Consider the following 27,186-nt stretch of genomic DNA (forward strand, 5'->3'; position numbering starts at 1 on the left):
TGTGGAAAGGGTCCTTCCGGATGCCATGAAGGGTACAGGGTGCACCCATCTGCAGGTGGTCGCTCATGTCGGCACAAATGATGTGTGTCGCTATGGATCGGAGGAAATCCTCTCTGGCTTCCGGCGGCTATCTGATTTGGTGAAGACTGCCAGTCTCGCTAGCGGGATGAAAACAGAACTCACCATCTGCAGCATCGTCGACAGGACTGACTGCGGACCTTTGGTACAGAGCTGAGTTGAGGGTCTGAATCAGAGGCTGAGACGGTTCTGCGACCGTGTGGGCTGCAGATTCCTCGACTTGCGCCATAGGGTGGCGGGGTTTCGGGTTCCGCTGGATAGATCAGGAGTCCACTACACGCAACAAGCGGCTACACGGGTAGCAGGGGTTGTGTGGCGTGGGCTGGGCGGTTTTTTAGGTTAGATGGCCTTGGGCAAGTACAGAAAGGGCAACAGCCTCAACGGCTGCGGGGCAAAGTCAGGACATGCGGGGACCAAGCAGCAATCGGTATTGTAATTGTCAACTGTCGAAGCTGCGTTGGTAAAGTACCGGAACTTCAAGCGCTGATAGAAAGCACCGAAGCTGAAATCGTTATAGGTACAGAAAGCTGGCTTAAGCCAGAGATAAATTCTGCCGAAATTTTTACAAAGGTACAGACGGTGTTTAGAAAGGATAGATTGCATGCAACCGGTGGTGGAGTGTTCGTCGCTGTTAGTAGTAGTTTATCCTGTAGTGAAGTAGAAGTGGATAGTTCCTGTGAATTATTATGGGTGGAGGTTACACTAAACAACCGAACTAGGTTAATAATTGGCTCCTTTTGCCGACCTCCCGACTCAGCAGCATTAGTGGCAGAACAACTGAGAGAAAATTTGGAATACATTTCACATAAATTTTCTCAGCATGTTATGGTCTTAGGTGGAGATTTCAATTTACCAGATATAGACTGGGACACTCAGATGTTTAGGACGGGTGGTAGGGACAGAGCATCGAGTGACATTATACTGAGTGCACTATCCGAAAATTACCTCGAGCAATTAAACAGAGAACCGACTCGTGGAGATAACATCTTGGACCTACTGATAACAAACAGACCCGAACTTTTCGACTCTGTATGTACAGAACAGGGAATCAGTGATCATAAGGCCGTTGCAGCATCCCTGAATATGGAAGTTAATAGGAATATAAAAAAAAGGGAGGAAGGTTTATCTGTTTAGCAAGAGTAATAGAAGGCAGATTTCAGACTACCTAACAGATAAAAACGAAAATTTCTGTTCCGACACTGACAATGTTGAGTGTTTATGGAAAAAGTTCAAGGCAATCGTAAAATGCGTTTTAGACAGGTACGTGCCGAGTAAAACTGTGAGGGACGGGAAAAACCCACCGTGGTACAACAACAAAGTTAGGAAACTACTGCGAAAGCAAAGAGAGCTCCACTCCAAGTTTAAACGCAGCCAAAACCTCTCAGACAAACAGAAGCTAAACGATGTCAAAGTTAGCGTAAGGAGGGCTATGCGTGAAGCGTTCATTGAATTCGAAAGTAAAATTCTATGTACCGACTTGACAGAAAATCCTAGGAAGTTCTGGTCTTACGTTAAATCAGTAAGTGGCTCGAAACAGCATATCCAGACACTACGGGATGATGATGGCATTGAAACAGAGGATGACACGCGTAAAGCTGAAATACTAAACACCTTTTTCCAAAGCTGTTTCACAGAGGAAGACCGCACTGCAGTTCCTTCTCTAAATCCTCGCACAAACGAAAAAATGGCTGACATCGAAATAAGTGTCCAAGGAATAGAAAAGCAACTGGAATCACTCAATAGAGGAAAGTCCACTGGACCTGACGGGATACCAATTCGATTCTACGCAGAGTACGCGAAAGAACTTGCCCCCCTTCTAACAGCCGTGTACCGCAAGTCTCTAGAGGAACGGAAGGTTCCAAATGATTGGAAAAGAGCACAGGTACTCCCACTCTTCAAGAAGGGCCGTCGAGCAGATGCGCAAAACTATAGACCTATATCTCTTACGTCGATCTGTTGTAGAATTTTAGAACATGTTTTTTGCTCGCGTATCATGTCATTTCTGGAAACCCAGAATCTACTATGTAGGAATCAACATGGATTCCGGAAACAGCGTTCGTGTGAGACCCAACTCCCCTTATTTGTTCATGAGACCCAGAAAATATTAGATACAGGCTCCCAGGTAGATGCTATTTTTCTTGACTTCCGGAAGGCGTTCGATACAGTTCCGCACTGTCGCCTGATAAACAAAGTAAGAGCCTACGGAATATCAGACCAGCTGTGTGGCTGGATTGAAGAGTTTTTAGAAAACAGAACACAGCATGTTGTTATCAATGGAGAGACGTTTTCAGACGTTAAAGTAACCTCTGGCGTGCCACAGGGGAGTGTTATGGGACCATTGCTTTTCACAATATATATAAATGACTTAGTAGATAGTGTCGGAAGTTCCATGCGGCTTTTCGCGGATGATGCTGTAGTATACAGAGAAGTTGCAGCATTAGAAAATTGTAGCGAAATGCAGGAAGATCTGCAGCGGATAGGCACTTGGTGCAGGGAGTGGCAACTGACCCTTAACATAGACAAATGTAATGTATTGCGAATACATAGAAAGAAGGATCCTTTATTGTATGATTATATCATAGCGGAACAAACACTGGTAGCAGTTACTTCTGTAAAATATCTGGGAGTATGCGTGCGGAGCGATTTGAAGTGGAATGATCATACAAAATTAATTGTTGGTAAGGCGGGTACCAGGTTGAGATTCATTGGGAGAGTGCTTAGAAAATGTAGTCCATCAACAAAGGAGGTGGCTTACAAAACACTCGCTCGACCTATACTTGAGTATTGCTCATCGGTGTGGGATCCGTACCAGATCGGTCTGACGGAGGAGATAGAGAAGATCCAAAGAAGAGCGGCGCGTTTCGTCACAGGGTTATTTGGTAACCGTGATAGCGTTACGGAGATGTTTAATAAACTCAAGTGGCAGACTCTGCAAGAGAGGCGGTCTGCATCGCGGTGTAGCTTGCTCGCCAGGTTTCGAGAGGGTGCGTTTCTGGATGAGGTATCGAATATATTGCTTCCCCCTACTTATACCTCCCGAGGAGATCACGAATGTAAAATTAGAGAGATTAGAGCGCGCACGGAGGCTTTCAGACAGTCGTTCTTCCCGCGAACCATACGCGACTGGAACAGGAAAGGGAGGTAATGACAGTGGCACGTAAAGTGCCCTCCGCCACACACCGTTGGGTGGCTTGCGGAGTATCGATGTAGATGTAGATGTAGAACCACGCGGCTGCCACGGTCGCAGGTTCGATTCCTGCCTCTGGCATGGATGTGCTTGATGTCCTTAGGTTACATACGTTGAAGTAGTTCTAAGTTCTAGGGGACTGTTGACCTTAGATGTTAAGTCCCATAGTGCTTAGAGCCATTTGAACCATTTTGAACTCAATGACGGCTCTCTGCTTCGAACACATCTCCGTTACAGACGCCGTTTTGAAGGCTGCGTATAGCGCGGCCACCTATCGGAACTTCATGAAACTGTAAGGGCTGAAGCGGGAATATTTCACAACGTCCAACAAAAAATTCAACATTATTTCAACCGAAACTGGCCTAGTTACATTATTTAGTAAATGGCCCTCGTAAAATAGCGCGCTAAGCATTACGACATAATATCTTGATTGGATGACCGTGATACCGTGTGTCATGGCCACCTGAAACAATTTAGATAAAGTGCAGAACAACCAGCAGAGACACGGCTTGGCTGCATCGTCGTCGTGACGCTGAACGTTCGCTCCCTGTTGCAGGCGTGATGGCGCAGGCCCTGGTCCCCGGAGTGCTCCCAGCAGAGACGCCTCCCCCGTCGCCCCCCAGCACGCCCCCGCCACCCACGCCTCCGCCGTCGCAGTCGACGTCACCGGACGCTTCTCCATCTGACTCCATGACCACAACGACAACCACAAGCGCAGTCACAACCACCACGGCTGGCGCAATAGCCAGCTCCACGGTAAGTGGTAAATGTAAGAGTACATAATGCACAATGAAATGTCTCCGCTACGTGCTGCTCCACAGTTGATATGTGGTGTACGAAACTCATAACGTGTAGAACAGATCGACAGTTGCTACGTGAACTGCTTTCATAGTTCAAACAGTTACGGTCTTTCAGGCATTTTCTGGCGCACAAAGTATGAGATTTTTATTCAGATTATATTTTAAAGTACTTTCGACGCAGACTGACTTGACAAACATATCTGGGAACCATAATGCGAATACACAGGGTGACCAGAATTAAAGTTTCAGTTTCGAAACGTTGTAGGAATAGAACTACTAGTCAGAATGACGTCAACTTTGAACGGCAGCGTATTGACGCAGGGGGAAACGCCATGGAACCAAAAAACTTTAACGAACACTTTACCAATAATTGTCGCTGTAAGCGTCTCAACGTAAATGAGGTCAGCTACAAATGACAGCTGAATCGCAATAGGACGGCTGTGGTTTGAGTTGTCCGATACACCATCCGTACTGTTCAATGTGCATGACTGCACAAGTTCGGCTGTCAACAGTTGTGGCACTGTTATTTAAGTAAGCCCATCCACCTCGGCAAGGTAGTACCACATCGTATGGAAAAAATCCGTTTTTAGTTGTCTTGGGGGCCAAAAACCGCACAAATAGCAAAATGACATCGGTTTTTAATTGTCTTGGACCCAAAAACAGGATAAAAATGCAAAACTACATAGGTTTCTACATGCTCAGATTCCCTTGGCAACCAGGAAATGATACGTCAAACCTTCGCCGAGATTATTGTCAATGTGTTCTGTAATTTTGTCAGAGACGGTGCAAGGACATAGACGATCGATTGAATGAAATTTACAAGGTCTTGAAAAGAGGTTATAACATGAACAGCAACAAAAGTAAAACAAGGGAAATGGAATGTAGTCGAATTAAATTAAGAGATGCTACAGAAATTATTCTAGGAAATGAGACACTAAAAGCAGTAGATAAACTCCGCTATTTTATCAGAAAAATAACTGATGATGGCCAAAGTACAGAGGACATAAAATACAGACTTGCAAAAGTAAGAAAAGAATGTCTGAAAAAGAGAAATTTGTTCTCCGAAATATATTCAAGTGTTGCAAAGTCTTTATCTGTAGGTATTTGTATGAGTTTATCCTTCAACAGCAGTTAAACATGAAAGATAAACAGCTCAAATAAGAAGAGAACATAAGCATTTGAAATATGTTACTACAAAAGAATACTGAACATTGACCGTGTGGGACGAATAACTAGTGTGAAGATACTGAATCAAATTGGTGAAAAAGTGCGGGAGAGGGGGGAGGAGGGGTGGTCGTAAAAAAATTCCAGAGGCAGATAAACGCTCGACTATAGTAAGCAAGTTCAAATGGATGTCAGTTGCATGCAATACGTATGCAGAGATGAAGAGACATGCAGGGGATAGAGTAGTCTGGTGAACTGCATGAAACCAGATTTCGCAGTGAACAGCATTGCAACAACAGATAAAAACTCGACTATTACATTCCAGAGCCACAACCCCCATCCTTTAAAGAATAGAACTCACAACTATAAAACAGCTACAAACGTCTGGTTACTTTAAAAATAAGTTAATGTGTTATTTATTTGACGTTAAGCATGTAAGCGAGAAAAAAATTCAGAAAAAAGTTTGAAATTATGTTTAAAGTCTGTTAAAATGTCATAATGTGCTTCATTCTCGAATACTGGATGAACATATTCCGGGGAATTTAAGCGCCGTGAGTGGTGCTGCCTAAAGGCACTTACGCAGTTTCTACTTGTACTACGTATCTTAACTGTGTTAAACTCTGAACTTAGGGCGGTATCCCGTAGTGAGTAATTTATGATAGCATTTTAAATTTTTACATTCGATCAATAATTACGTGAAATATCGAAAATAAAATTTTTGTTACCCCTGAAAACCGTTATAGAATCTGTGCGCCATTTTCGCCGTTTATTTACACATACAAAAACAAAATTTGGTACATATGCTACTCGTCGTCTAGAAAGAAGTACTGTGTGGTAACCACAGTATTTCATTCCAGACAGTGAGTAGCATGTGTACCAAATTTGGTTGAAATCGATCGAGTGGTTTAGGAGTCCATGTGGAATGTACATATGTACACACAAGCATCCATTTTTGTATATGCAGATTAAACAGCGAAACTGGTGCATAGACTTACTATAGATTGCCCATTAAACGGCTTCCAGGGGAAACAAAAAATTGCTTTTTGATATCTCATGTAATTATTGATCGAATTTGAAAAATTAAAATGCTGTCATAAACTGCTCATTAAGAGATATTATATTACATTGAAGGTTTAACATAGTTGAGACACATATTACAGTTAGAAACAGTGTTTATGTCTTGAGGTAACATAATTCACAGCACACAGATTACTTAGATTGTAGTCGCCCAGTATTTGAGAATGAGGGCACCAACTAGCTGCCAAAGGGGTGGAGGTAAATCAGTGTTGGTAACACCTGACATCTAGGCTATCCTGCATGAATGGCGTGTTGCGTGGGTAATATCAGAATGTGTTCCTAGGGCTATGCATGTGGGTGGGTATGACGGAGCAGAAAGAGGAGGGAAGGAGGAGATGGCTAGTGAGAGAGGGGTGAAATGGATGGAGAAATGGGGAAGGAGGAGGTGGACAGACAGACAGGAGGAGGAGATGAACAGAGAGGAGACAGAAGGGGATAGAGAGAAAGAGGGGAGTGAGAGGAGGGAGGGAGGGAGGGAGAGAGAGAGAGAGAGAGAGAGAGAGAGAGAGAGAGAGAGAGAGAGAGAGGGAGGGGGGATAAGGTGGGGAGGTGGACAGAGTGGTAGGAAGTAGGAGAGATGGCTAGAGAGAGGCGGTAGTAGGAGATGGATACAGAGAGAGGGAGTTGGAGGAGATAATAGAGAAAGGTGGGAGGGAGAAATGGACAGAGAGACTGCAGAAGAAGAAAGGACAAAGGGATGGGTGAAGAAGGAGATGGAAAGACAAAAGACACAAGGACGTGGAGGAGATGGAGAGACGGGAGGGGGAGGAAGAGATGTGTGCCAAATACCTGTTGTACGCATACGCGGATGAAGAAGCGTGCAAAAGACTAATAATAACGACAGATGTGTGTTTCCCATTGTCACACCAAAGTATTACTTTGGTCTGTTTAAACGGTATCACGAAAGAATTGATTAAATTATAAATAAGAGAAAAGTTAGTCATTCTTAACTGTGGTTACAGCATTAGCAAGGGTGGGAAACCCGCATTTCCATGGCACAACATGCAAAAAGAGGTTCATTGTTTCGGCAGGGAATTACATCTGATGCAGACAGAGGACCAACGGATACGTTATGTACTGAACTTCTTCCCGAGGGCAAGTTTCGAACGGAGATAAAACTATCATGCTCGTGATTTCCCTAAACCGATTAGGTGAATGCTGTAACATTTCCACTGAAAAGAACACAGCCGCTTTTCTTTCATACCCTTGTCCCATTCGAGCTTGAACTCCGTTTGTAATTACGCTAATGTTCTTTCGTTTTTTGACCGAAGCGTAAGTGGACCCGCTGCAGAGTTCGGAAGGGGGCTATCTACACCTGCATCTACGTGACTAATCTTCAGTTCACACTGAAGTGCCTGGCCGAGGGTTCATCGAATCACGTTCACAGTGTTTCTCTGCTGTTCCACTCTCGAACAGTGCGTGGTAAAAATGAACATTTAAATCTTTCCGTAAGAGCTCTAATTTTTCTTAGTTTATTACGATAATCATTTCTCCCTATGAAGATTCGCGTCAGTAAAATGTTTTCACATTCAGAGGAGAAAGTTGGTGATTGAAATTTCGTGGAAAGATCTCGCCGCAACGAAAAATGCCTTTGCTGCAATGTTGCCACCACAACTCGCTTATCATACCCATGACACACACTACCCCATTTCGGCATAATACAAAACGAGCTGCCTTCTTTGGACTTCTTGCTTTGTTCTCCGTCAGTCCTATCTGGTAAGGATCCCACTCCGCACAGCAATTCTCTACCAGAGGGCAAACATCCCTAACGTAGCGTAGGCGGTTTCTTTAGTAGAGCTGTTGCACCTTCTAAGCCTTCTGCCAATATAACGTTGTCTTTGGTTTGCGTTCCCCACAACATTACATATGTGGTCGTTCCAATCTGCGTTGTCCGGAGACTAGGAGGTGAAAGCCACTTGCATGATGGCCGGCAGTAAGCCACTCAGGGCTTCTAAGGCTGAGTAGGTTGGTCGTCTGCCAAAATATTGTGCCTGTTGGACGCTGAGATGCGGCCGTACGCCCGAGAATACTTCTTTGAATATTAGAATTGTTCTTATTCGGTAATACTACCTTCTGCTATCCCTTGTTCGTCCGCATGTGACCATCGCAACCGGATCCGTTCAGTTAATATTGACGACGTCTGGTACTTACGCGTTCCAAGATAAAAAAAAAAAAGGCTTTTGATGCCTCTACTAGTACGGGAAGGGAAGTCACCAACAGGTATTCGTTGAGGCGCCATCAGATTCAGACTATTATTACGAGTTTGGCCTTGGAAGCCCGTGACTTGCTAACTGGTACCAGTCAGACACGTTCTTCTAGCAGCTTTGCACGCGAAGGGAGGGGATTGCGAAAGCCATCGTGAACAGGAAAAAGGAATGAAGCAGCAAGGAGGCTGTAGATTTTTGACGCCCGCTTCCAACCAACACTTCCGGAGAATCACTTCACTGGAGCTGTAGTAGTAGTAGAGGTAGTAGTAGTAGAACTTGAAGTTTCATTCACTTTTACGAAGGTATTGAATATGGATCTACAGGGGTTTGACAAAACCATGGAAACACTGCGAGAAACGCATACCTGAATTTACGCTACTGGCCATTAAAATTGCTACACCACGAAGATGACGTGCTACAGAAGCGAAATTTAACCGACAGGAAGGAGATGCTGTGATATGCAAATGATTAGCTTTTCAGAGCATTCACACAAGGTTGGCGCCGTTGGCGACACCTACAACGTGCTGACATGAGGAAAGTTTCCAACCGATTTCTCATACATAAACAGCAGTTGACCGGCGTTGCCTGGTGAAACGTCGTTGTGATGCCTCGAGTAAGGAGGAGAAATGCGTACCATCACGTTTTCGACTTTGATAAAGGTCGGATTGTAGCCTATCGCGATTGCGGTTTATCGTATCGCGACATTGCTGCTCGCGTTGGCGAGATCCAATGACTGTTAGCAGAATGTGGAATCGTTGGGTTCAGGAGGGTAATACGGAACGCCGTACTGGATCCCAACGGTCTCGTATCACTAGCAGGCGGGATAACAGGCATCTTACCCGCATGGCTGTAACGGATCGTGCAGCCACGTCTCGATCCCTGAGTCAACAGATGGGGACGTTTGCAAGACATCAACCATCTGCACGAACAATTCGACGACGTTTGCAGCTGCATGGGCTATCAGTTCGGAAACCATGGCTGCGGTTACACATGACGCTGCATCACCGACAGGAGCGCCTGCGATGGTGTACTCAACGACGAACCTGGGTGCACGAATGGCAAAACGTCATTTTTTCTGATGAATCCAGGTTCTGTTTACAGCATCATGATGATCGCATCCGTGCTTGGCGACATCGCGGTAAACGCACATTGGAAGCGTGTATTCGTCATCGCCATACTGGCGTATCACCCGGCGTGATGGTATGGGGGGCCATTGGTTACACGTCTCTGTCACCTTTTGTTCGCATTGTCGATACTTTGAACAGTGGACGTTACATTTCAGATGTGTTACGGCCCGTGGCTCTATCCTTCATTCGATCCCTGCGAAACCCTACATTTCAGCAGGATAATGCACGACCGCATGTTGCTGGTCCTATAAGGGCCCTTCTGGATACAGAAAATGTTCGACTGCTGCCCTAGCCAGCACATTCTCCAGATATCTCACCAACTGAAAACGTCTGGTCAATAGTGGCCGAGCAATTGGCTCGTCACAAGACTCTTGATGAACTGTGATGTCGTGTTGGAGCTGCAAGGGCAGCTGTACCTGTACACGCCATCCAAGTTCTGTTTGACTCAATGCCCAGGCGTATCAAGGCCGTTATTACGGCCAGAGGTGGTTGCTCTGGGTACTGATTTCTCAGGGTCTATGCACCCAAATTGCGTGAAAATGTAATCACATGTCAGTGCTAGTATAATATATTTGTCCAATGAATATCCGTTTATCATCTGCATTTCTTCTTGGTGTAGCAATTTTAATGGCCAGCAGTGTACATGCGGATGGCAGCTAAGTCTGCAGGCTGCGCTGTTATATTTGACAACTTACGGGAGTTGTACAATGTCCCCAATACGCTGGTAGTATCAGGACAGTGTTCTGTATACTTGAGACTGCAGTATATTGGAGCTAAGTGAATTCTAAGTGCGCAAATTGTTGGTGCCCGTACGGTTGGTGCTTCCGTAACCAATGTAGCCGAGGTGCTGGTATTTCAAGAGTCATTGTATAGAACATCCTTATCGCACGCAGGGAAAACGGTAAAACTTCATCCGCTAAGTCACAACGTGGACGAGTTTGTCACAAGAGTGAAACACGACAGAGGTCGCTGATGATATGGGCAGCCATATCGTGGTATTACATGGGCCCCACGGTTACTCTGCAAACCCACATTACTGCCAAGGATTAAGTGATCATTTTGGCTGATAAGGTTCATACTATGATACAATGCTTCATCCCCAGTGATGATGCTGTGTACCATGACGAAACGGCCCCTTTCATACATCGTCCAGAATTGGGTCTGTGAGTACGAGGATGAATTTTCGCATCTACCCTGTCCACCACAGTCACGTGATCTAAATATTATTGAATCTTTGTGATCCACTTTGGAGAAAAGGCCGCGTGAATGCTATCCTCCTCCAACATCGTCACCTACACATACCAGTATTTTACAGAAAGAATGGTATGGGATTCCCTTGAAAAGCAAACAGGACGTGTGTTTATCCATTTCGAAACGAATTGAAGCTGTTTTGAGTGCCAACAGATTTCTGTGACGTATTAGACATGATAATTTGTGTCTTTTTTGTGTTCTCATATATTTGCACGCCACATGTACTAAGTGCGTACGAAAATGTAAACGATCTAAATGTTCTGGGCCGATAGATGGTGTCGGTTTTGCACGCCTCTAGCTCCACTTGCGATACCGTGGCTTTTCGCAGACATACCACAAGTACAGCATTACATGCAGAGATGGCAACAAACTACGCAACGGACGCCACCACTTGTTTCCAGTGCGAGATGAGATTGCATTTCCCGGAGATGAGATTGCATTTCCCGGACCAGGTGGTATTTAGTCACAGGTCACACTCCATAGTCAACTGTGGAAACACACCATAGTTAAGCGAAGGACTGAAGGAGGTCTTGCGGATGAGAAAGGTGGAAATTGCGGAATGTTGTTCTCATAAAGAAAACTGACGAAGACTGGTCAGATCCAAAAGGATACGTGCTGATTTACCTAGGTCTTTGAGACTTACGTAACCGCCGACAGACAGACAGACAGGAGTCTCCTCAACGTAGATATCAGTTAGATTTCAGAGGAGTTGCGATACTTATTATCATGACTTACCATTTCATATACTGTTGATGGCCTGCAATGTTCATGCGTCTCTGGGAACTGAGAGTATAAACACCCCTGTATTCCAAGCTATTAGGTTACTCCAGGGACAGAACTGTGGGGTGGAAAGGGGAAAATCGTAAACTAACCAAATTAATAGGATGCATTCATGGTGCGATCTGCAGGCCCATCTTCTGAGATACTGCCGTCGAGCTGAATCTACGCCTAATTGAATGGAAGGAGAATACTGACAGAATCATTGCACATGCTGACGATCCTTTGTTTGTGCTATCACCCAAAAGTGGAAACGACATTGAGCTTTAAGCAAATATTGTAGTCGACAAACGATCTATGACAAAAAAAAAAGCTAAAGAAACTTCGCACCACAAAGGAATTATCCGAATTGGGCGGAAATTGGTACATAAAAACAAATGATTACAATTTCAAAAAAACTGTGTGATTTATTCAAGAGAAAGAGCTTCATAAACTGAGCAAGTCAGTAACGTCTTGGCTACGTCTGACCACTATGACAGCAGTTATTAGGCTTGGCATCGATTGATGGTTGATGGATGTACTCCCGAGGGATAGCGTACCAAATTCTGTCCAGCTGGCTTGTTAGATCGTCAAAATCCCGAGCTGGTTGGAGGGATTACCCATAATGCTCCAAACATTCTCAATTGGGGAGAGATCTGACGAACTATCACTCCTGGTTTTAGGGCCATATGGCAGTCGACAGTCAGGTTAGTATCCCACCGTTGTCCGAGGTGTCTCCTGACACGTCTTCACTGGTCGTTGGGGCCCAGTTCGAAGCGGGACCGATCACTGAAGACTATTCTACTCCAGTCAATGAAATTCCAGGCCGAATGTGCCCGACACCATTGCAAATGGGCTTGTTGGTGCACAAAGGTGAATGGTAGCTGGCACAAGAGGTGTCTAATGAGATCAGACCCCTTTCTGTAAGCCACCTGTTAATGACCGTTGTGGTCACTGAAACACCAGTTGCACGTCGAATTAATTATATTGATGAATTTCGGGTTCTGAGTGTCTCTCTGACGATTGCTCGGTCCTCCCGTTCTGTCGTCTCTCTAGGTCGACCGCTTTCTTCTTGACACTGTGATCGACCATGGTTCACTCATTCCTGCCAACATCATCAAAAAGTGGCATCGCTCCTACTCAACTCTCAAGCTATTAGCCGATTACTCCTGTCGGCTTCTTTGAGCCCAACTATACGTCCTTTTTCGAATGCTGATATCTACGGATAATATTCTTGCCCCTGTTCTGCAATGAATAGTTACAACCCAACTGAATACGCAGAATTAAATTCCCAAAACTTTATGCTGTGGCATCTATGTTTCTTGTTGTTGTTGTTGTTATTGTTATGGTCTTCAGTCTAGAGATAGGTTTGGTGCAGTTCTCCATGCTACTTCATCCTGTGCAAGTTCCTTCATCTCCCAGTACCTAATACATACTGCATCCTTCTGAATTTGCTTAGTGTATTCATCTCTTCGTCTCCCTCTACAATTTTTACCCTCCACGCTGCCTTCCAATACCAAATTGGTGATTTCTTGATGCCTCAGAACATGTCCTACCAACCGATCCCTTCTTCTAGTCAAGTTGTGCCACAAATTTCTATTCTCCCCAATTCTGTTCTATACCTCCTCATTAGTCATGTGATCTACCCATAAAATCTTCATCATTCTTCTGTAGCACCACATTTCGAAAGCTTCTATTCTCTTCTTGTCCAAACTATTTATCGTCCATGCTTCACTTCCATACATGGCTACATTCCATACAAATACTTTCAGAAACGACTTCCTGACCCTTAAATATATACTCGATGTTAACAAATTTCTCTTCTTCAGAAACGCTTTCCTTGCCATTGCCAGTCTACATTTTATATCCTCTCTACATCGACCATCATCAGTTATTTTGCTCCCCAAATAGCAAAACTCATCTACTACTTTAAGTGTCTAATTTCCTAATCTAATTCCCTGAGCATCACCCGACTTAATTCGACTACATTCCATTATACTCGTTTTGCTTTTGTTGATGTTCATCTTATACCCTCCTTTCAAGACACTGTTCACTCCTTTCAATTGCTCTTCCAGGTCCTTTGCTGTCTCTGACAGAATTACAATGTCATCGGGGAACCTCAACGTTTTTATTTCTTCTCTATGGATTTTAATTCCTACTCCGAATTTTTCTTTTGTTTTTCCTTTACTGCTTGCTCAGTATACAGATTGAATAACATCGGGGATAGGCTACAACCCTGTCTCACTCCCTTCCCAACCAGTACTTCCCTTTCATGCCCATCGACTTTTATAACTGCCATCTGGTTTCTGTACAAATTGTAAACAGCCTTTCGCTACCCATTCTTCTTCTACTGTATTCGTTTCCCCCATTCCTGTCAATCGTTCCCTAATGCTCTCCCTAAAACTCTCTACAACCTCTGGTTCTGTGATTTTATCCACGTCCTATCTCCTTAAATTCCCACTTTTTTGCGGTTTCTTCAGTTTTAATCTACAGTCAGAGTCCACATATGCCCCTGGAAATGCCTTACAATTTAAAACCTGATTCCTGAATCTCTGTCTTGCCATTATATAATCTATCTGAAACCTTCAAGTATCTGCAGGCCTCTTCCGTGGATACAGCCTTCTTTCATGATTCTGGAACCAAGTGTTAGCATTGATCAAGTTATGCTCTGTGCAAAATTCTACCAGGCGGCTTCCTCTTTCATTTCTTACCCCCATTCCATATTCACCTACTACGTTTTCTTCTCTTCTTTTTCCTACTATCGAATTCCAGTCACCCATGACTATTAAACTTTCATCTTCCTTCACTATCTGAATAATTTCTTTTATACGTTTCTTCAATCTCTTCGTCATCTACGGAGCTAGTTGGCATATAAACTTGTACTACTGTGGTAGACGCTGGCTTCGTGTCTATCTTGGCCACAATAATGCGTTCACTATGCTGTTTGTAGTAGCTTACCCGCACTCCTATTTTTTTAATTCATTATTAAAGCTACTCCTGCATTACCCCTATTTGATTTTGTATTTATAACCAAGTACTCACCTGACCAGAAGTATTGTTCCTCCTGCCACCGAACTTCACTAATTATTACTATATTTAACTAAAACCTATCTATTTCCCTTTTGAAATTTTCTAACCTACCTGCCCGATTAAGGAATCTGACATTCCACGCCAGTTTTCTTTCTCCTGATAACGACGTCCTCCTGAGTAGTCCCCGCCCGGAGATCCGAATGGGGGACTATTTTACCTCCGGAATATTTTACCCAAGAGGACGCCATCATCATTTAACCATACAGTAAAGCTGCATGCCCTCGGGAAAAATTACGGCTGTACTTTCCCCTTGCTTTGAGCCCTTCGCAGTACTAACACAGCAAAGCCGTTTTGGTTATTGTTACAAGGCCAGATCAATCATCCAGAGTGTTGCCCCTGCAACTACTGAAAAGGCTGCTGCCTCTCTTCAGGAACCACACGTTTGTTTGGCCTCTCAACAGATGTCCGTCCGTTGTGGTTGCACCTACGGTACGGCTATCTCTTATCACTGAGGCACGCAAGCCTCCCCACCAACGGTAAGGTCCATGGTCCATGGGGGGTATCGATATGTCCGCTGTTTACTGTCCTTGCCAGCTGCGAGGTGGAATCGTGCAGCAGAGTACACATTCATCCATAGGCCGCCAGAGATTAAATTTTGCATTTTCCTTCGATGCCAGTAAATCAGTATCAATTTGTGACAAATTTTCGTAACTCCTTAGTTGGGCGTCGATTATTTTTTTCGTGTCAGTGTGTACACATTATACAAATTACCAGTTGCAGTGAACAAAACTGAACGTAATGTTATGTGGAATGCTACATAATATTTCACGACTCATTTTTGACAACACCAACATCGCCAGACAAAGAATGACACGATATTTAACAACTGCGACTGTTGAAGCACAGAAATTACTGCACGAGGTAAAAAGGACCTACACTGAAAACTACGTGCTACGAATTACATTTAACAGTGATAAGACGATACACGGTGCGCTAGATGAGCCAGTAGTTCGTTTACAGCCAGCACTCAGGCAATCAGACTCGCCTTCGTATTAAGCAGGACTGCTGTGAGGCGTGGGCAGAGACGAGCGTGGTTTCGGCAATTTGGGGCTCTCGGCACTGCCTCCTTGGAGTCACTGCGCGAGGCGGTAGGGATCAGATATAGGGCTGCTACACACTTATGGAAGGTGGACAGTTTTGATAAAATAATTGAAATCACCTAAGACAATTACAGTGACTTATGACATTAGACGAATTACTAACCGCAATACACATTCCAAATAACTGGAGAAACTCCAGTTGAATAGCAGACAAAAAACCTTTGGAACTCTACAGAGAATGCTGACAAAGAACACATTTTTGTTGTTGTTGTTGTTGTTGTTGCGGTCTTTAATCCGAAGACCAGTTTGATGCATCTCTCCACGGTACTTCATGCAATGCAAGTGTCTTCATTTCCGAATAACTACTACACCATTCATCTCTTTGTCTCCCTTTACAGTTCTTCCCCCTCTCCCCCCATTTCCCTCCAGTACTACTCGTAAATTTGCCATCTCTTGATGTCTTAGAACATGTCCTACCCCTTGTTCCAGGTAAGTTATGCCACAAATTTCTTTCTCCCCTATTCTATTCTATTCAGAATCTACTCATTGGTTACATTTCCTACCCACCTAATCTTCTGCATTTTTCTGTAGTACCGCATTTCAAAACTTGTAATCTTTTCTTGTCTGAACTTTTTATCGTCCACGTTTCACTAACATACAAGATACGCTCCAGTCAAATATCTTCAGAAAAGACTTCCTAGCACTTAAATATATATCCCATGCTAACAAATTTATCTTCTTCAGAAACTCTCTTCTTGCCATTGCCAGTCTACATTTTATATCCTCTTTACTTCATAGATCATCAGTTACTTTGCTGTCCATATAGCAAAACTCACCAACTACTTTCAGTGTGTCGTTTCTTAATCTAATTCCCTCAGCATCGCCTGATACATTTAGACCACATTCCACTATCTTGTTTTCGTTTTGTTATTATTCATCTTACACCCTCCTTCCAAGACAATGTCCATTCCATTCAACTACTCTTCCGAAACCTTTGCTGTCTCTGACAGAATTACAATATCAATGGCAAACCTCAAAGTTTTTATTTCTTCTGTCTGAACTTTAATTCCTTCTCCGAATTTTCCTTTAGTTTCCTTTAGTGCTTGTTCAATGTACGGAATGAATAACATTGTGGATAAGCTACAGCCCTGTATCACTCCCTTCCCGACAACTGCTTCCCTTTCAAGCCTCTCGACTCTTTATAACTGGCGTCTGGTTTCTGTGCAAGCTGTATATAACCTTCGCTGCTTGTGTTGTACCCTCTAACCAGATGGGGATTTTGACTATCTGAAGTGCCACTCGAACTGAATTTGCCACGACATACCTCAGGAGAACATACAACAATCGATGGCAGGCCGAATAAGAGCTTGCATAGTGACAAGAGATGTACCAATGCTTTATTGACTTGCTCAATTTGTGAAACTCTTTCTCTTGATAAATTATCCAGTTTTTCTCTCTTTCTGCACGTGTACACCACACGTACCATTTCCGTCCCATTAGCCGCGAGGTCTGGGGCGTCTTGTCGCGGTCTGCGCGGCTCCCCCCGTCCGAGGTTAGTCCTCCCTCGGGCATGGGTGTGTGTGTCGTCCGTAGCGTAAGTTAGTTTGCGTTAGATTAAATAGTGTGTAAGCTCACGGACCGATGACCTCAGCAGTTTGGTCCCTTAAGACCTGCCTTTCATCGGCAGTCATCCGTAGACAGAAAAAAAGTGTCGACGTCTTTATATAGTTAGTTCACAGGGTATCGTTAGAAGTTTCTATACACTCTACAGCAACATGCGTACAAACAACTGAACTAGAAATAGATATCGTTCTGTTACAGGGTTCGTTGCTGGGAGCTCGGCACCTGGACAGCTTGTCATGCTGCATTGTATGATGTCGTCAGGACTCGTACTGAGCTGAGTGGCGATCACACACAGGACGGGTACAGCACAGGATATCATGTTACGTGAACGCGGCAACATTATTGTGGACAGGCACCTAGGCTAATCTACAGACGACGTTGTGCTTGCTGTGTAGATATCATGCGACGACGTATGTACTGTCTACTGTTTACGGGACTACCACAGGTGAAGAAAACTTCCGGCGCTATTATCCACTTACGTGGGCAACAGAGGTCGTCATCGACTAGCGGCAAGGCCTCGGCGCTTGTTCGTGACGTCACGTCAGCTAGGCACGGTGAACGCCAGGTCTGTTGCAGGCATACTCATAATGGTGGTGTCTCCCTCTCTGACACAGGAAAATGTGAAACTACTGGCGGTAGTTGACCAACACACATTGTTTTGAGAGATTTCTGCAATCAATTAATTGTGCAATTCATTACACTTCATAACGAATAGTGTACTCCTGAACTTAAATTTCCACCTGTTTTAAGGATTGACATACAAAAACAACTTCATGGTCCAGCAGCAACAGAATTCGTGCTTCCTTACCTTATCTGTAAATCTGAGGAAGTTACGTTTGTACTGCGTTGCTTTTACAAGAAACTGTGCTCTTCTGGCGCTCTTCTTTAGGTATCTTGGTTGACTATGGGGTGAGGAGCACTGAATGTTAATGAAATATCTTGCGATTGTACACGTTGGGGGAGGGGGTGGGGGACAGAAGAAGAGGCAAAAGAGAGATACTTGTTTTATCAAATAAATTTTTTTTATCTTATAAAGTTTCTCCTTTTAGTTGCAAGAGGGGAATATTTATATTTCCTAATGTGCATGTTTAAAAAGTTTAAGCTCAGCAGTAGTTTCGATGTATGAAGGTATTTTGTTTCCTGTTTAGAATTCCTTTCGTTGAAAACGACTGTAATCTAATGACTGGAACAGTTGGACATTTACACATGTAAATTAGTTCACATTTCCAGTGATGATGTCAAACTAAAATAAATAAATAAATAAAAGAAACGAGTTCATTGTAAGGGGGTTGGGGCAAGTTTCAATAACAATATCGATCAAGTAAATATAGTTACTTGAATGTAAAATTTCCGAAGCTCGCAATGGGGCAAAGCGTCTTCTCGTATTGATCTACGTTTGTTTCGACAGGATTCAGTGATACAGAATAATGATCTTCATTTGCAGCTTTACGATAGTAAGAAAATCTTTCATCTAAATAAAACTGCAGAATCCAAAACAATATCAAACATTTTGTCCAAAAATAAGAGATTTATAGTGATAAGCACGCCCAGGCGTTTCTGCCTGCAACAGACCTGGCGTTCGCCGTGCCTAGCTGACGTGACGTCACCAACAAGCGCCGAGGCCTTCCTTGGAGTCGGTGTTGCTAGCGGACGACCTAACTAACTTGCATCAGATTAGTCGCTAATTCGATCTGGACAACATTAGCAAGTGAGAAGCTGTAACATGCATCACCCTTACCCATTATGGGACGGAAAGAGGGGACGCTGTGGTTATTTTTGTTTTTACCTTCAGAATTTCAACTAGTATTGCTGTCTACATCGTCATAAGCTTTCCCCAAATCTACAAAAGCTATAAAGATTAAGTTTGCCTTTCCTCACTCAATCTTCTAAGATAAGTCGTAGGGTCCTCGCGTGTTCCCACGTTTCTCAGAACCCAAGCTGATCTTCCCCTAGAACGGCTTCTAGGAGTTTTTTCATACTTCTACAAATAATTCGTGTTAGTGTGTTGCAACCTAACGTGTTGCGTTTGTGTATTGTTTCGGTCGCCTTGTTTAATGCAACTACAACACTTTCGTTAGACGAAACTGGCCCTGATTTGTGACAGGAGGCGCCGACGTCACGAGATCCGGGCGCCGGGCGAGCGTTGGGCGCCGGTGCGGGAGTCAACATGAGCGACGCCAGCGCTGCCAACATGACCACCTCGCTGCAGGACCTGTCTCTCGACGACATCGACACCTCTATGCTCACCACCACGGTACGTGCGGACCATTTTATTAATGATTCATTTGTTTTCAAAGAACTATATTTTCCAGACTACTTGTGGTGGTGGTGTTGTTGTTGTTGTTGTTGTTGTTGTAGTCTTTAGTCGAAAAAATGATTTGATGCAGCTCTCCATGCTACTGTATCCTATGCAAGCCTCTTTATCTCGGAGTAAGTAACTAATGCAACATAATCCTTCTGAATCTACTTAGTGTATTCATCCCTTGGCCTCCGTCTATGATTTTAACCCCCCACACTTCCCTACAATACTAAACTGGTGATCGCTTGATGCCTCAGAATGTGCCCTACCAACCGATCCCTTTTTCTACTCAAGTTGTGCCACAAATTCCACTTCTCCCCAATTCTGTTCAGTAGCTCCTCACTAGTTACGTGATCTACCCATCTAATCTGCGTCATTCTTCTGTAGCACCACATTTAGAAAGTTTCTATCTTGCCTAACCTATTTATCGTCCACATTTGACTTCCTTATATGGCTATGATCTATACAAATATTTTCAGAAGAGACTTCCTGACACTTTAATCCGTACTTGATGTTAACAGCTTCCTGTTATTGCCGGCCGGGGTGGCCGAGCGGTTCTAGGCGCTACAGTCTGGAACCGCGCGACCGCTACGGTCGCAGGTTCGAATCCTGCCTCAGGCATGGATGTGTGTGATGTCCTTAGGTTAGTCAAGTTTAAGTAGTTCTAAGTTCTAGGGGACTGATGACCTCAGCATTAAGTCCCATAGTCCTCAGAGCCATCTGAACCATTTCTCTTATTCAGAAACGCTTTCCTTGCCATTGCCAGTTTACATATTACATCCTCTCTACTTCGATCATCATCAGTTATTTTGCTTCCCAAGTTGCAAAACCCATCTACTACTTTAAGTGTGTCGTTTCCTAATATAATTTCCTCAGCATTACCTGATATAATTCGACTACATTCCATTGCCCTCGTTTTGCTTTTGTTGATGTTCATCTTTTATCCTTCTTTCAAGACACTATCCATTCCGTTCAATTATTCATCCAAGTCCTTTGCTGTCTCTGATAGAATTACAGTGTTATCGGCAAAACCTAAGATGTATTTTTCTTCTCCCTGGATTCTAGTTCTTAGTCCAAATTTTTCTTTATTGCTTGTACAATGTACAGATTGATTAACATCGGGAATAGGCTACAACCTTGTCTCACTCGCTTCTCAACCATTGCTTCTCTTTCCTGCCCCTCGACTCTTATGACTGCCATCTGGTTCCAGTACAAATTGTAAATAGCCTTTTGCTCCCTGTATTTCACCCCTGCCGCCTTCATAAATTGAAAGAGAGTATTCCAGTCAGAATTGTCAAAAGCTTTCTCTAAGTCTACAAATGCTAGAAACATAGCTTTGCCTTTCCTTTACCTAGCATCTAAAATAACTCTTAGGGTCAGTATTGCCTCACATGTACCTACATTTCTACGGAATCCAAACTGATCCTCCCCGAGGTCTGCTTCTACCAGTTTTTCCAATTGTCTAAAGAATCATGTTAGTATTTTGCAACTGTGACTTATTAAACTGATAGTTCTAGACTGCTACATGTACAAATATGATTGATGCATGAAGATAACCGTCGGCTCACTAAGTTTGCATTTTGCACTCCATAAATGTTGTGTGAGTACCCTCCTGTCACAAGACACCTGTTCATGCAGTAGTCAAATTCGTTCCATCCATTAAGTAGCAATATCCTGTCAACGGTTGTCACAGCAGCGTTGCTGCGTTCTCTGAGCTGTTCCAGAGTTCTTAGCAATGGGGGTATGTAAACTCGGTTATTGATGTGCCACCAAAGGATAAAACCCACAAGACGCTAGAGCTGGCGACCAGGAAGCCCAAGGCAACAGAGGCACGTCATCTTCACCACTCCACCCAATCTAGCGATGCGGAAGTTAGACGCGTAGCTAGTGACGGACTTCGATACTCCAATGAGGGGATGCCCCTTCCTGCTGGAACATGAAATTCTCGTAACCAGCAACTTGTGGAAACAATCACAAGTGCAACATTTCGAGTTAAGAGTTCCCCGTCACTGTCTTCTCGCTGAAGAAAAACGCCCATACGGCTTTGTCTCTAACATTTCACAGAAAACATTAAGGGACTCCGGAACGCCCTATACTTGCAATGTTAAAATAACGCTTATAAATTACATCTTTCCTCACAAAGTATTGAGGTAGGAAGTTGAACTTTTTACAGATTATTTATTGGAATATGGGCTACAACTTAACGCAGGGATTTTACAAAATTTTAGTTCAGTTATTAAAGATGATTTTTTTTCAATTGTAATGAAAATTCACAACATTTTTGTGCAATTTTTTATTTATATATTCAAAAATATACAGTTTTTTGGAAAAAGGCTGTGTTAAATTATGCAGAAGGTACTGTGTAACATTTACTGAAAGTTTGAAACAAATATGTTTGGAAGATCCTTAGAAAACATGTAATTAGTATGAGAAAATAAAAGTTTTGGGAATCGAGCGACAAAGATTGGATTAACTTTTTAGTGCATTCCAGGTCCATAGGATGGATTATCTTCATCCTCTGCAAACTCCTCCTCCAGCTTCCTCTTGTTCCTCCTCCTGTTTACTCTTGCTTGTATTTCTAGACTCTTTACAGCCCTGTCTGCAGCCCGAAGGCGTTCCTTGTCTAAAGCAAGCATCGCTCGTACCATGTTAGAACCTATCTTCATTCCCATATTTCTAAATATCTTGCACCTTACAATGTTGCCATCATTGAAAGTCGCAACAGCATCATACACACCAAAGTGAAGTGTTTCTATTCCAACAAATACAGTCTTGGGGATTCTCGACCATATAACACTATTTACACTTTCATTGGGGTTTTGAGTTTTTCCGTGAATACACTTTTTCAACAGTTCAGGTGCTGCTAAGTCTCTGAAAATAGGTTTTATCACCTCCATTATTGCATGAGGCAGACTATGCTTGTGAGTGTACACTTCACCAGTTGGCAATCCTTTGTTATATTTACACCAACTGTCTTCTTCTTTGGGACACAAGGTATGTTGGGGATTTTCATCGGTTGAAGAAGTATGAAAAAAAAAGAGCCCAAACAGCCTTCTTCATTTCGTCGACACTTTGTGTATTTTGCCTAATAGCCATTCCATAATAGTTCTGTATTTTGTCAATTACACTGTCAGTTAACCTTCCCTTCCCATCCAACCCTTTACCATCACTGAGTTTTTTTTTTTTTTTTACGAAGCTTTCAGTCGCCGAAGTCTTGTTCCCATTCGCTTCTGTACGTGTCCAATACACTCAAATTTCTGCACTACAACATCATCACCATAGGGCTTCAGTCCTTGAACATGTTTGAAACTTTTAGAATCACCGTCACCAAGGTAATTAACATATCGCACTTTATCACACGCCTCAGAACACTGGAATATACTGGCAACACCAGCCACTTCCATTCCTCCACTACTGCCACTATAGTTAGCTTTGCAATTATTTTCATGTGTACCTTTATATTTTTGTGGACATCTACAATACTTTGATATTACTGCTACATCTAAAACTTTCCCTGCATACATACTGGTGGCAGATACTACACAATGAAGAGATGTGTGTCCCCGTTTATGCCAGGTACCATCGAACGCTGCAGTCAAATCTCTGTTACCATTATTTTCCATTACTGCCTCTTCCACAGCGTTCTTCATAGATTCTATACAGACATCTTCTACTTTAGACCCTATTAATTTATTATAGGTCGTAAACTTCGTTGGGGGATTTGGAAGATTCATGATGCCACAGAAAATTGCACCTGCAGTAGTACCCTTACCAACTGAACGCAAGGAATAAACAAATCTAATGTTGTGTTCATAGATTTTGCTACCATTTTCTTCAGTTGTAGTTACTGCAACACTGTTCCAAAAGGTGGTCATGTATGAACACTTATTACATTTCAGTTGTATTTCACTAGCAAGTCCTACACGCTTTATTATGGAGAGTTCCAGACCAACTTCACTACAATGAATACATCTTACACAGTTTGAAAAAATTCCTTTGAGAACCGACATATCAAATATTTCATTCACATCCGATTCGCCCATAAAACATTCATAGTTTTCACTCATTGAACCAAGCTTCTTCTGTGAAGTATTTTCTTTCCCACTTTGACTGCTATGGGCAGGTGTACTTGATAGGTTAGGTTCACTCACTTGGTCATCGTCTTTATTGTTTACAGTAATAACACATACCTTTGGCTTTCCAACATTTCTCCTTTTCTTAAAAGCCTTCAGAGGGTTTCTAATAACTTTACTTTTACTCATTATTATACTTCAACAAAACATAGACTCAAGAAACAGAATTAATTACAAATAGTTTCGAGATAACGACAGAGTAAATAAACATGAAACAATCGACAATCACACCAGCGATATATATTGAACCATCACAGGTTAGCCACAACACATACTTTATCTCACATCACTAAAATGTACCTGATGAACACGGACGTTAATAACACCATTTGACAGCAGTTTAACAGCGCCACAGTGGGTCTCGCCCATGTAGAACACTATTTCAAAAAAAATTTAAAAATAGTTGTAGTCTTTGGAATTGAATAAATTATATATCTATTAAAAGGTAATAGTCTGCAGATTCAGAAAACGCAAAAAAGTAAAAATTGAACTTTTCATGATTTTGAGCCTTTCCGGAGCCCCTTAACCTTTGGTGAATCTCGTTCATCCACCACGATTTCATGGGGGTTTTCAGATTGTGGCGATTAACCTTTTCAGATCAATGGAAACATCTCGCGCATTCCATCAAACAAAAACTCTTTTATTGCTTTGTCGTCATTTTGTCAGGGCACTGCATTCGTAACGGCAACTGGTGGGAACAATGGTAATTCGGTGAGTTTTCTATTCATGCATCGGTCTTGTTTGTACAGTAATACTTCAATAAATATAGAACGCCTAAAACGAATGACTCATTTATAGTAGCCCCTTATTACCAGCGATGATATTTCGTCCTTAGGAAATGACCTCTCAAAAGATGTTCCTGTGGGAGTGTGCTCATTGTGTTACAGACTATCGACATTGGTACTACCTCAGCCCTCCAAGCAGTTTCGAATCAGACCTGCCAACGTGGGTTGTCTTAAAAATCTGCATTTGTGTTATGTTTATGGCAATAGCAGTAATATCAGCAATAGTGGTAGTATTGATGTGTTATTTACACAAAACGTAGTAGTAGTGCAACTGGGACTGATACATGGGAATAATGAAAAAGAAACTATCATACTAGATGTAAATATCACGAACAATCCACTCTGCATAAACATTTTGCTTTGATGTTGAGAAATTTCCGTGGACTGTCTCCTGTGTGCGGCCTCATTTTCGGAATGATGTCCAGCTCTTATCCATTCTGTATCCAAATACTGTACCTCCTCCTGAAGGTTGTGGCTCTGTAAATATCAATTTTCAGCCTTGAAATATCAGTATCTATAACCTCCATTTGACTGCACATAATTTTTCAACATAAAATCTCTTTTACTCTTATGATTATTGTTATGTTGAAATTCGCAATGCACATGTCGGAACATAAGCCATAGTAACTTAATGATACATACCTGTTCAGATCCTATACCCATGTGTGTAGGAGCTGGATTTTCAAAGGCTATGCCATGTTATGTAGAAACCACCTACAGTCTTAAATGCAAAGAACGCTTTATTCAAAGTGTACGATAGACTTTTTATATAACTAAATAACTACTATAGATCCATCCTCATTCAGTTATTCAACTTTGTGTGCCCAGGGTGTCTGTGAATAAGCTAATGCTGTAATTCTAATAGTGAATTTGAGGAGTGGTACTGAGTGTATTGTGCAAAGTATGGTCACGAGTGCTGAGGCTCATGCTTTAGTTATCACTATTTCAAAGCTATTGAAGGAGAGTAGTGGCTGCACAACTTTGCTTTATTCAAGAACACAGCTACGCCCACACATTAGAAAAAATGTTCTATAAGAGCTTAATTCCTCAGTGTATTACAATTAGCCTTGATTACTAGGGATTCACTGGGAAAAGAGAGTGCTACTGCTTACGACATGTCTGAGCGGATGAAATAAATAAATGTGCGTAATGTGCTCTCAGATATTTATATGAAATAGTTTAAGAGTCGTCACCATGTGAACGCTCTTTACTACTACGTGTTCAAAGTACGAGCCCTGCTTTAAGCACTATGACTCGAACGCGCGTGATTCCAGATTGATGGACCACCATCAATTAAGATACATTGTGTTTGATGTATAGCTGAAAAGATCTATAATAATAAATCATTATGTCTGTTCCATGTCCAAGTAAGATGCTACCAGTTTTTTTAATAACCTATTGCTTTACTTCATGATTTATATGATGATGAGTGTAGACGGTTTGTATTTGAAGATACTGCGTACACAGAGATTCCGGATTCTCAGCAAACATCGCATCACTAAAGTATTTCAAGGATGTGGAGTGTGCTAAAACACAGAAGAGTGCAATGTGACTAACACTGTTATACCATTGAATTCACTGGGATGATCCTGGCATACGCTATAAAGATACGGTGATGTTGCTTTGACCTTTTGATCACACGAGTACCATCATCTACGTGAAGGGGAAGGAGATAATCTCAGGGATACGTCAAATTTTCATGTTTGCTGCTATTCAAGACCTGCAATTCTATGGATGCTCTACTCTTCATCGACTCAAAAAGACGATGTGTGAAAATAGTATTGCAGTGTCTGCTTATGAAAATGTAAAATTATTTTTAAGTAGGGTGAGGAATAAATGAATTTTTATTTGATAAGATGTTTGTTCCCCCCCCACCCCCTTTTTTTTTTTTTTTTTTTTTTTTTTTTTTTTTTTTTTTTTAAATAGAAATTTTTGTTAGATATCTTTGGAAGCAGACAAGGGTCATGCCTCCTGCTCCCAAAAGCCTATTCGTGCTACACGATAGGCGTAATCTTACAGCCGCGCGAGATTAGCCGTGCGGTCTCAGGCGCTGCAGTCACGGACTGTGCAGCTGGTCCCGGCGGAGATTCGAGTCCTCCCTCGGGCATGGGTGTGTGTGTTTGTCCTTAGGATAATTTAGGTTAAGTAATGTGTAAGCTTAGGGACTGATGACCTTAGTATTTAAGTCCCATGAGATTTCACACACATTTGAACTTTTCTTAATTTTTTTTTTATTTTTTTTTTAATCTTACACAACCCTTCCATATATTTTGTTATCTCCCATCGTAAACTTCACCTCCTTTATAGCACTCCTCTTCAGAAAAACTAATGTCATTTGTGTCATGCACGTACTTTATATATACGATGCAATAAGGGATAGGATTTCTTTTGTAAACAACAACAGAAACAACAAAGACATATGGAAACAATTTTTTTCATTTATTCAGTTGACACACACATAATTTGATTTTTGAGATATGGTTCAGATCTTAAGATACAATTCAGTTCTTGAGATACAGTTTAATTCTTGCGATACAATTTGAATCTGATATTTCAATACAGACACACC

General features: G+C 42.5%; 1 protein-coding gene across 1 annotated transcript in view; it reads left to right on the forward strand.

Moving 5' to 3' along the window:
* LOC126480525 (putative epidermal cell surface receptor) overlaps window positions 1–27,186 on the forward strand; it is a 417,170-nt gene that overhangs the window by 258,973 nt on the left and 131,011 nt on the right. Inside the window, 2 exon segments of the mRNA XM_050103873.1 lie at window positions 3,822–4,021; window positions 19,505–19,654. Of these exon segments, the coding sequence (XP_049959830.1) occupies window positions 3,822–4,021; window positions 19,505–19,654 (350 nt within the window).

This window comes from Schistocerca serialis, chromosome 1, assembly GCF_023864345.2.
Source record: "Schistocerca serialis cubense isolate TAMUIC-IGC-003099 chromosome 1, iqSchSeri2.2, whole genome shotgun sequence".
NCBI lineage: Eukaryota > Metazoa > Arthropoda > Insecta > Orthoptera > Acrididae > Schistocerca > Schistocerca serialis.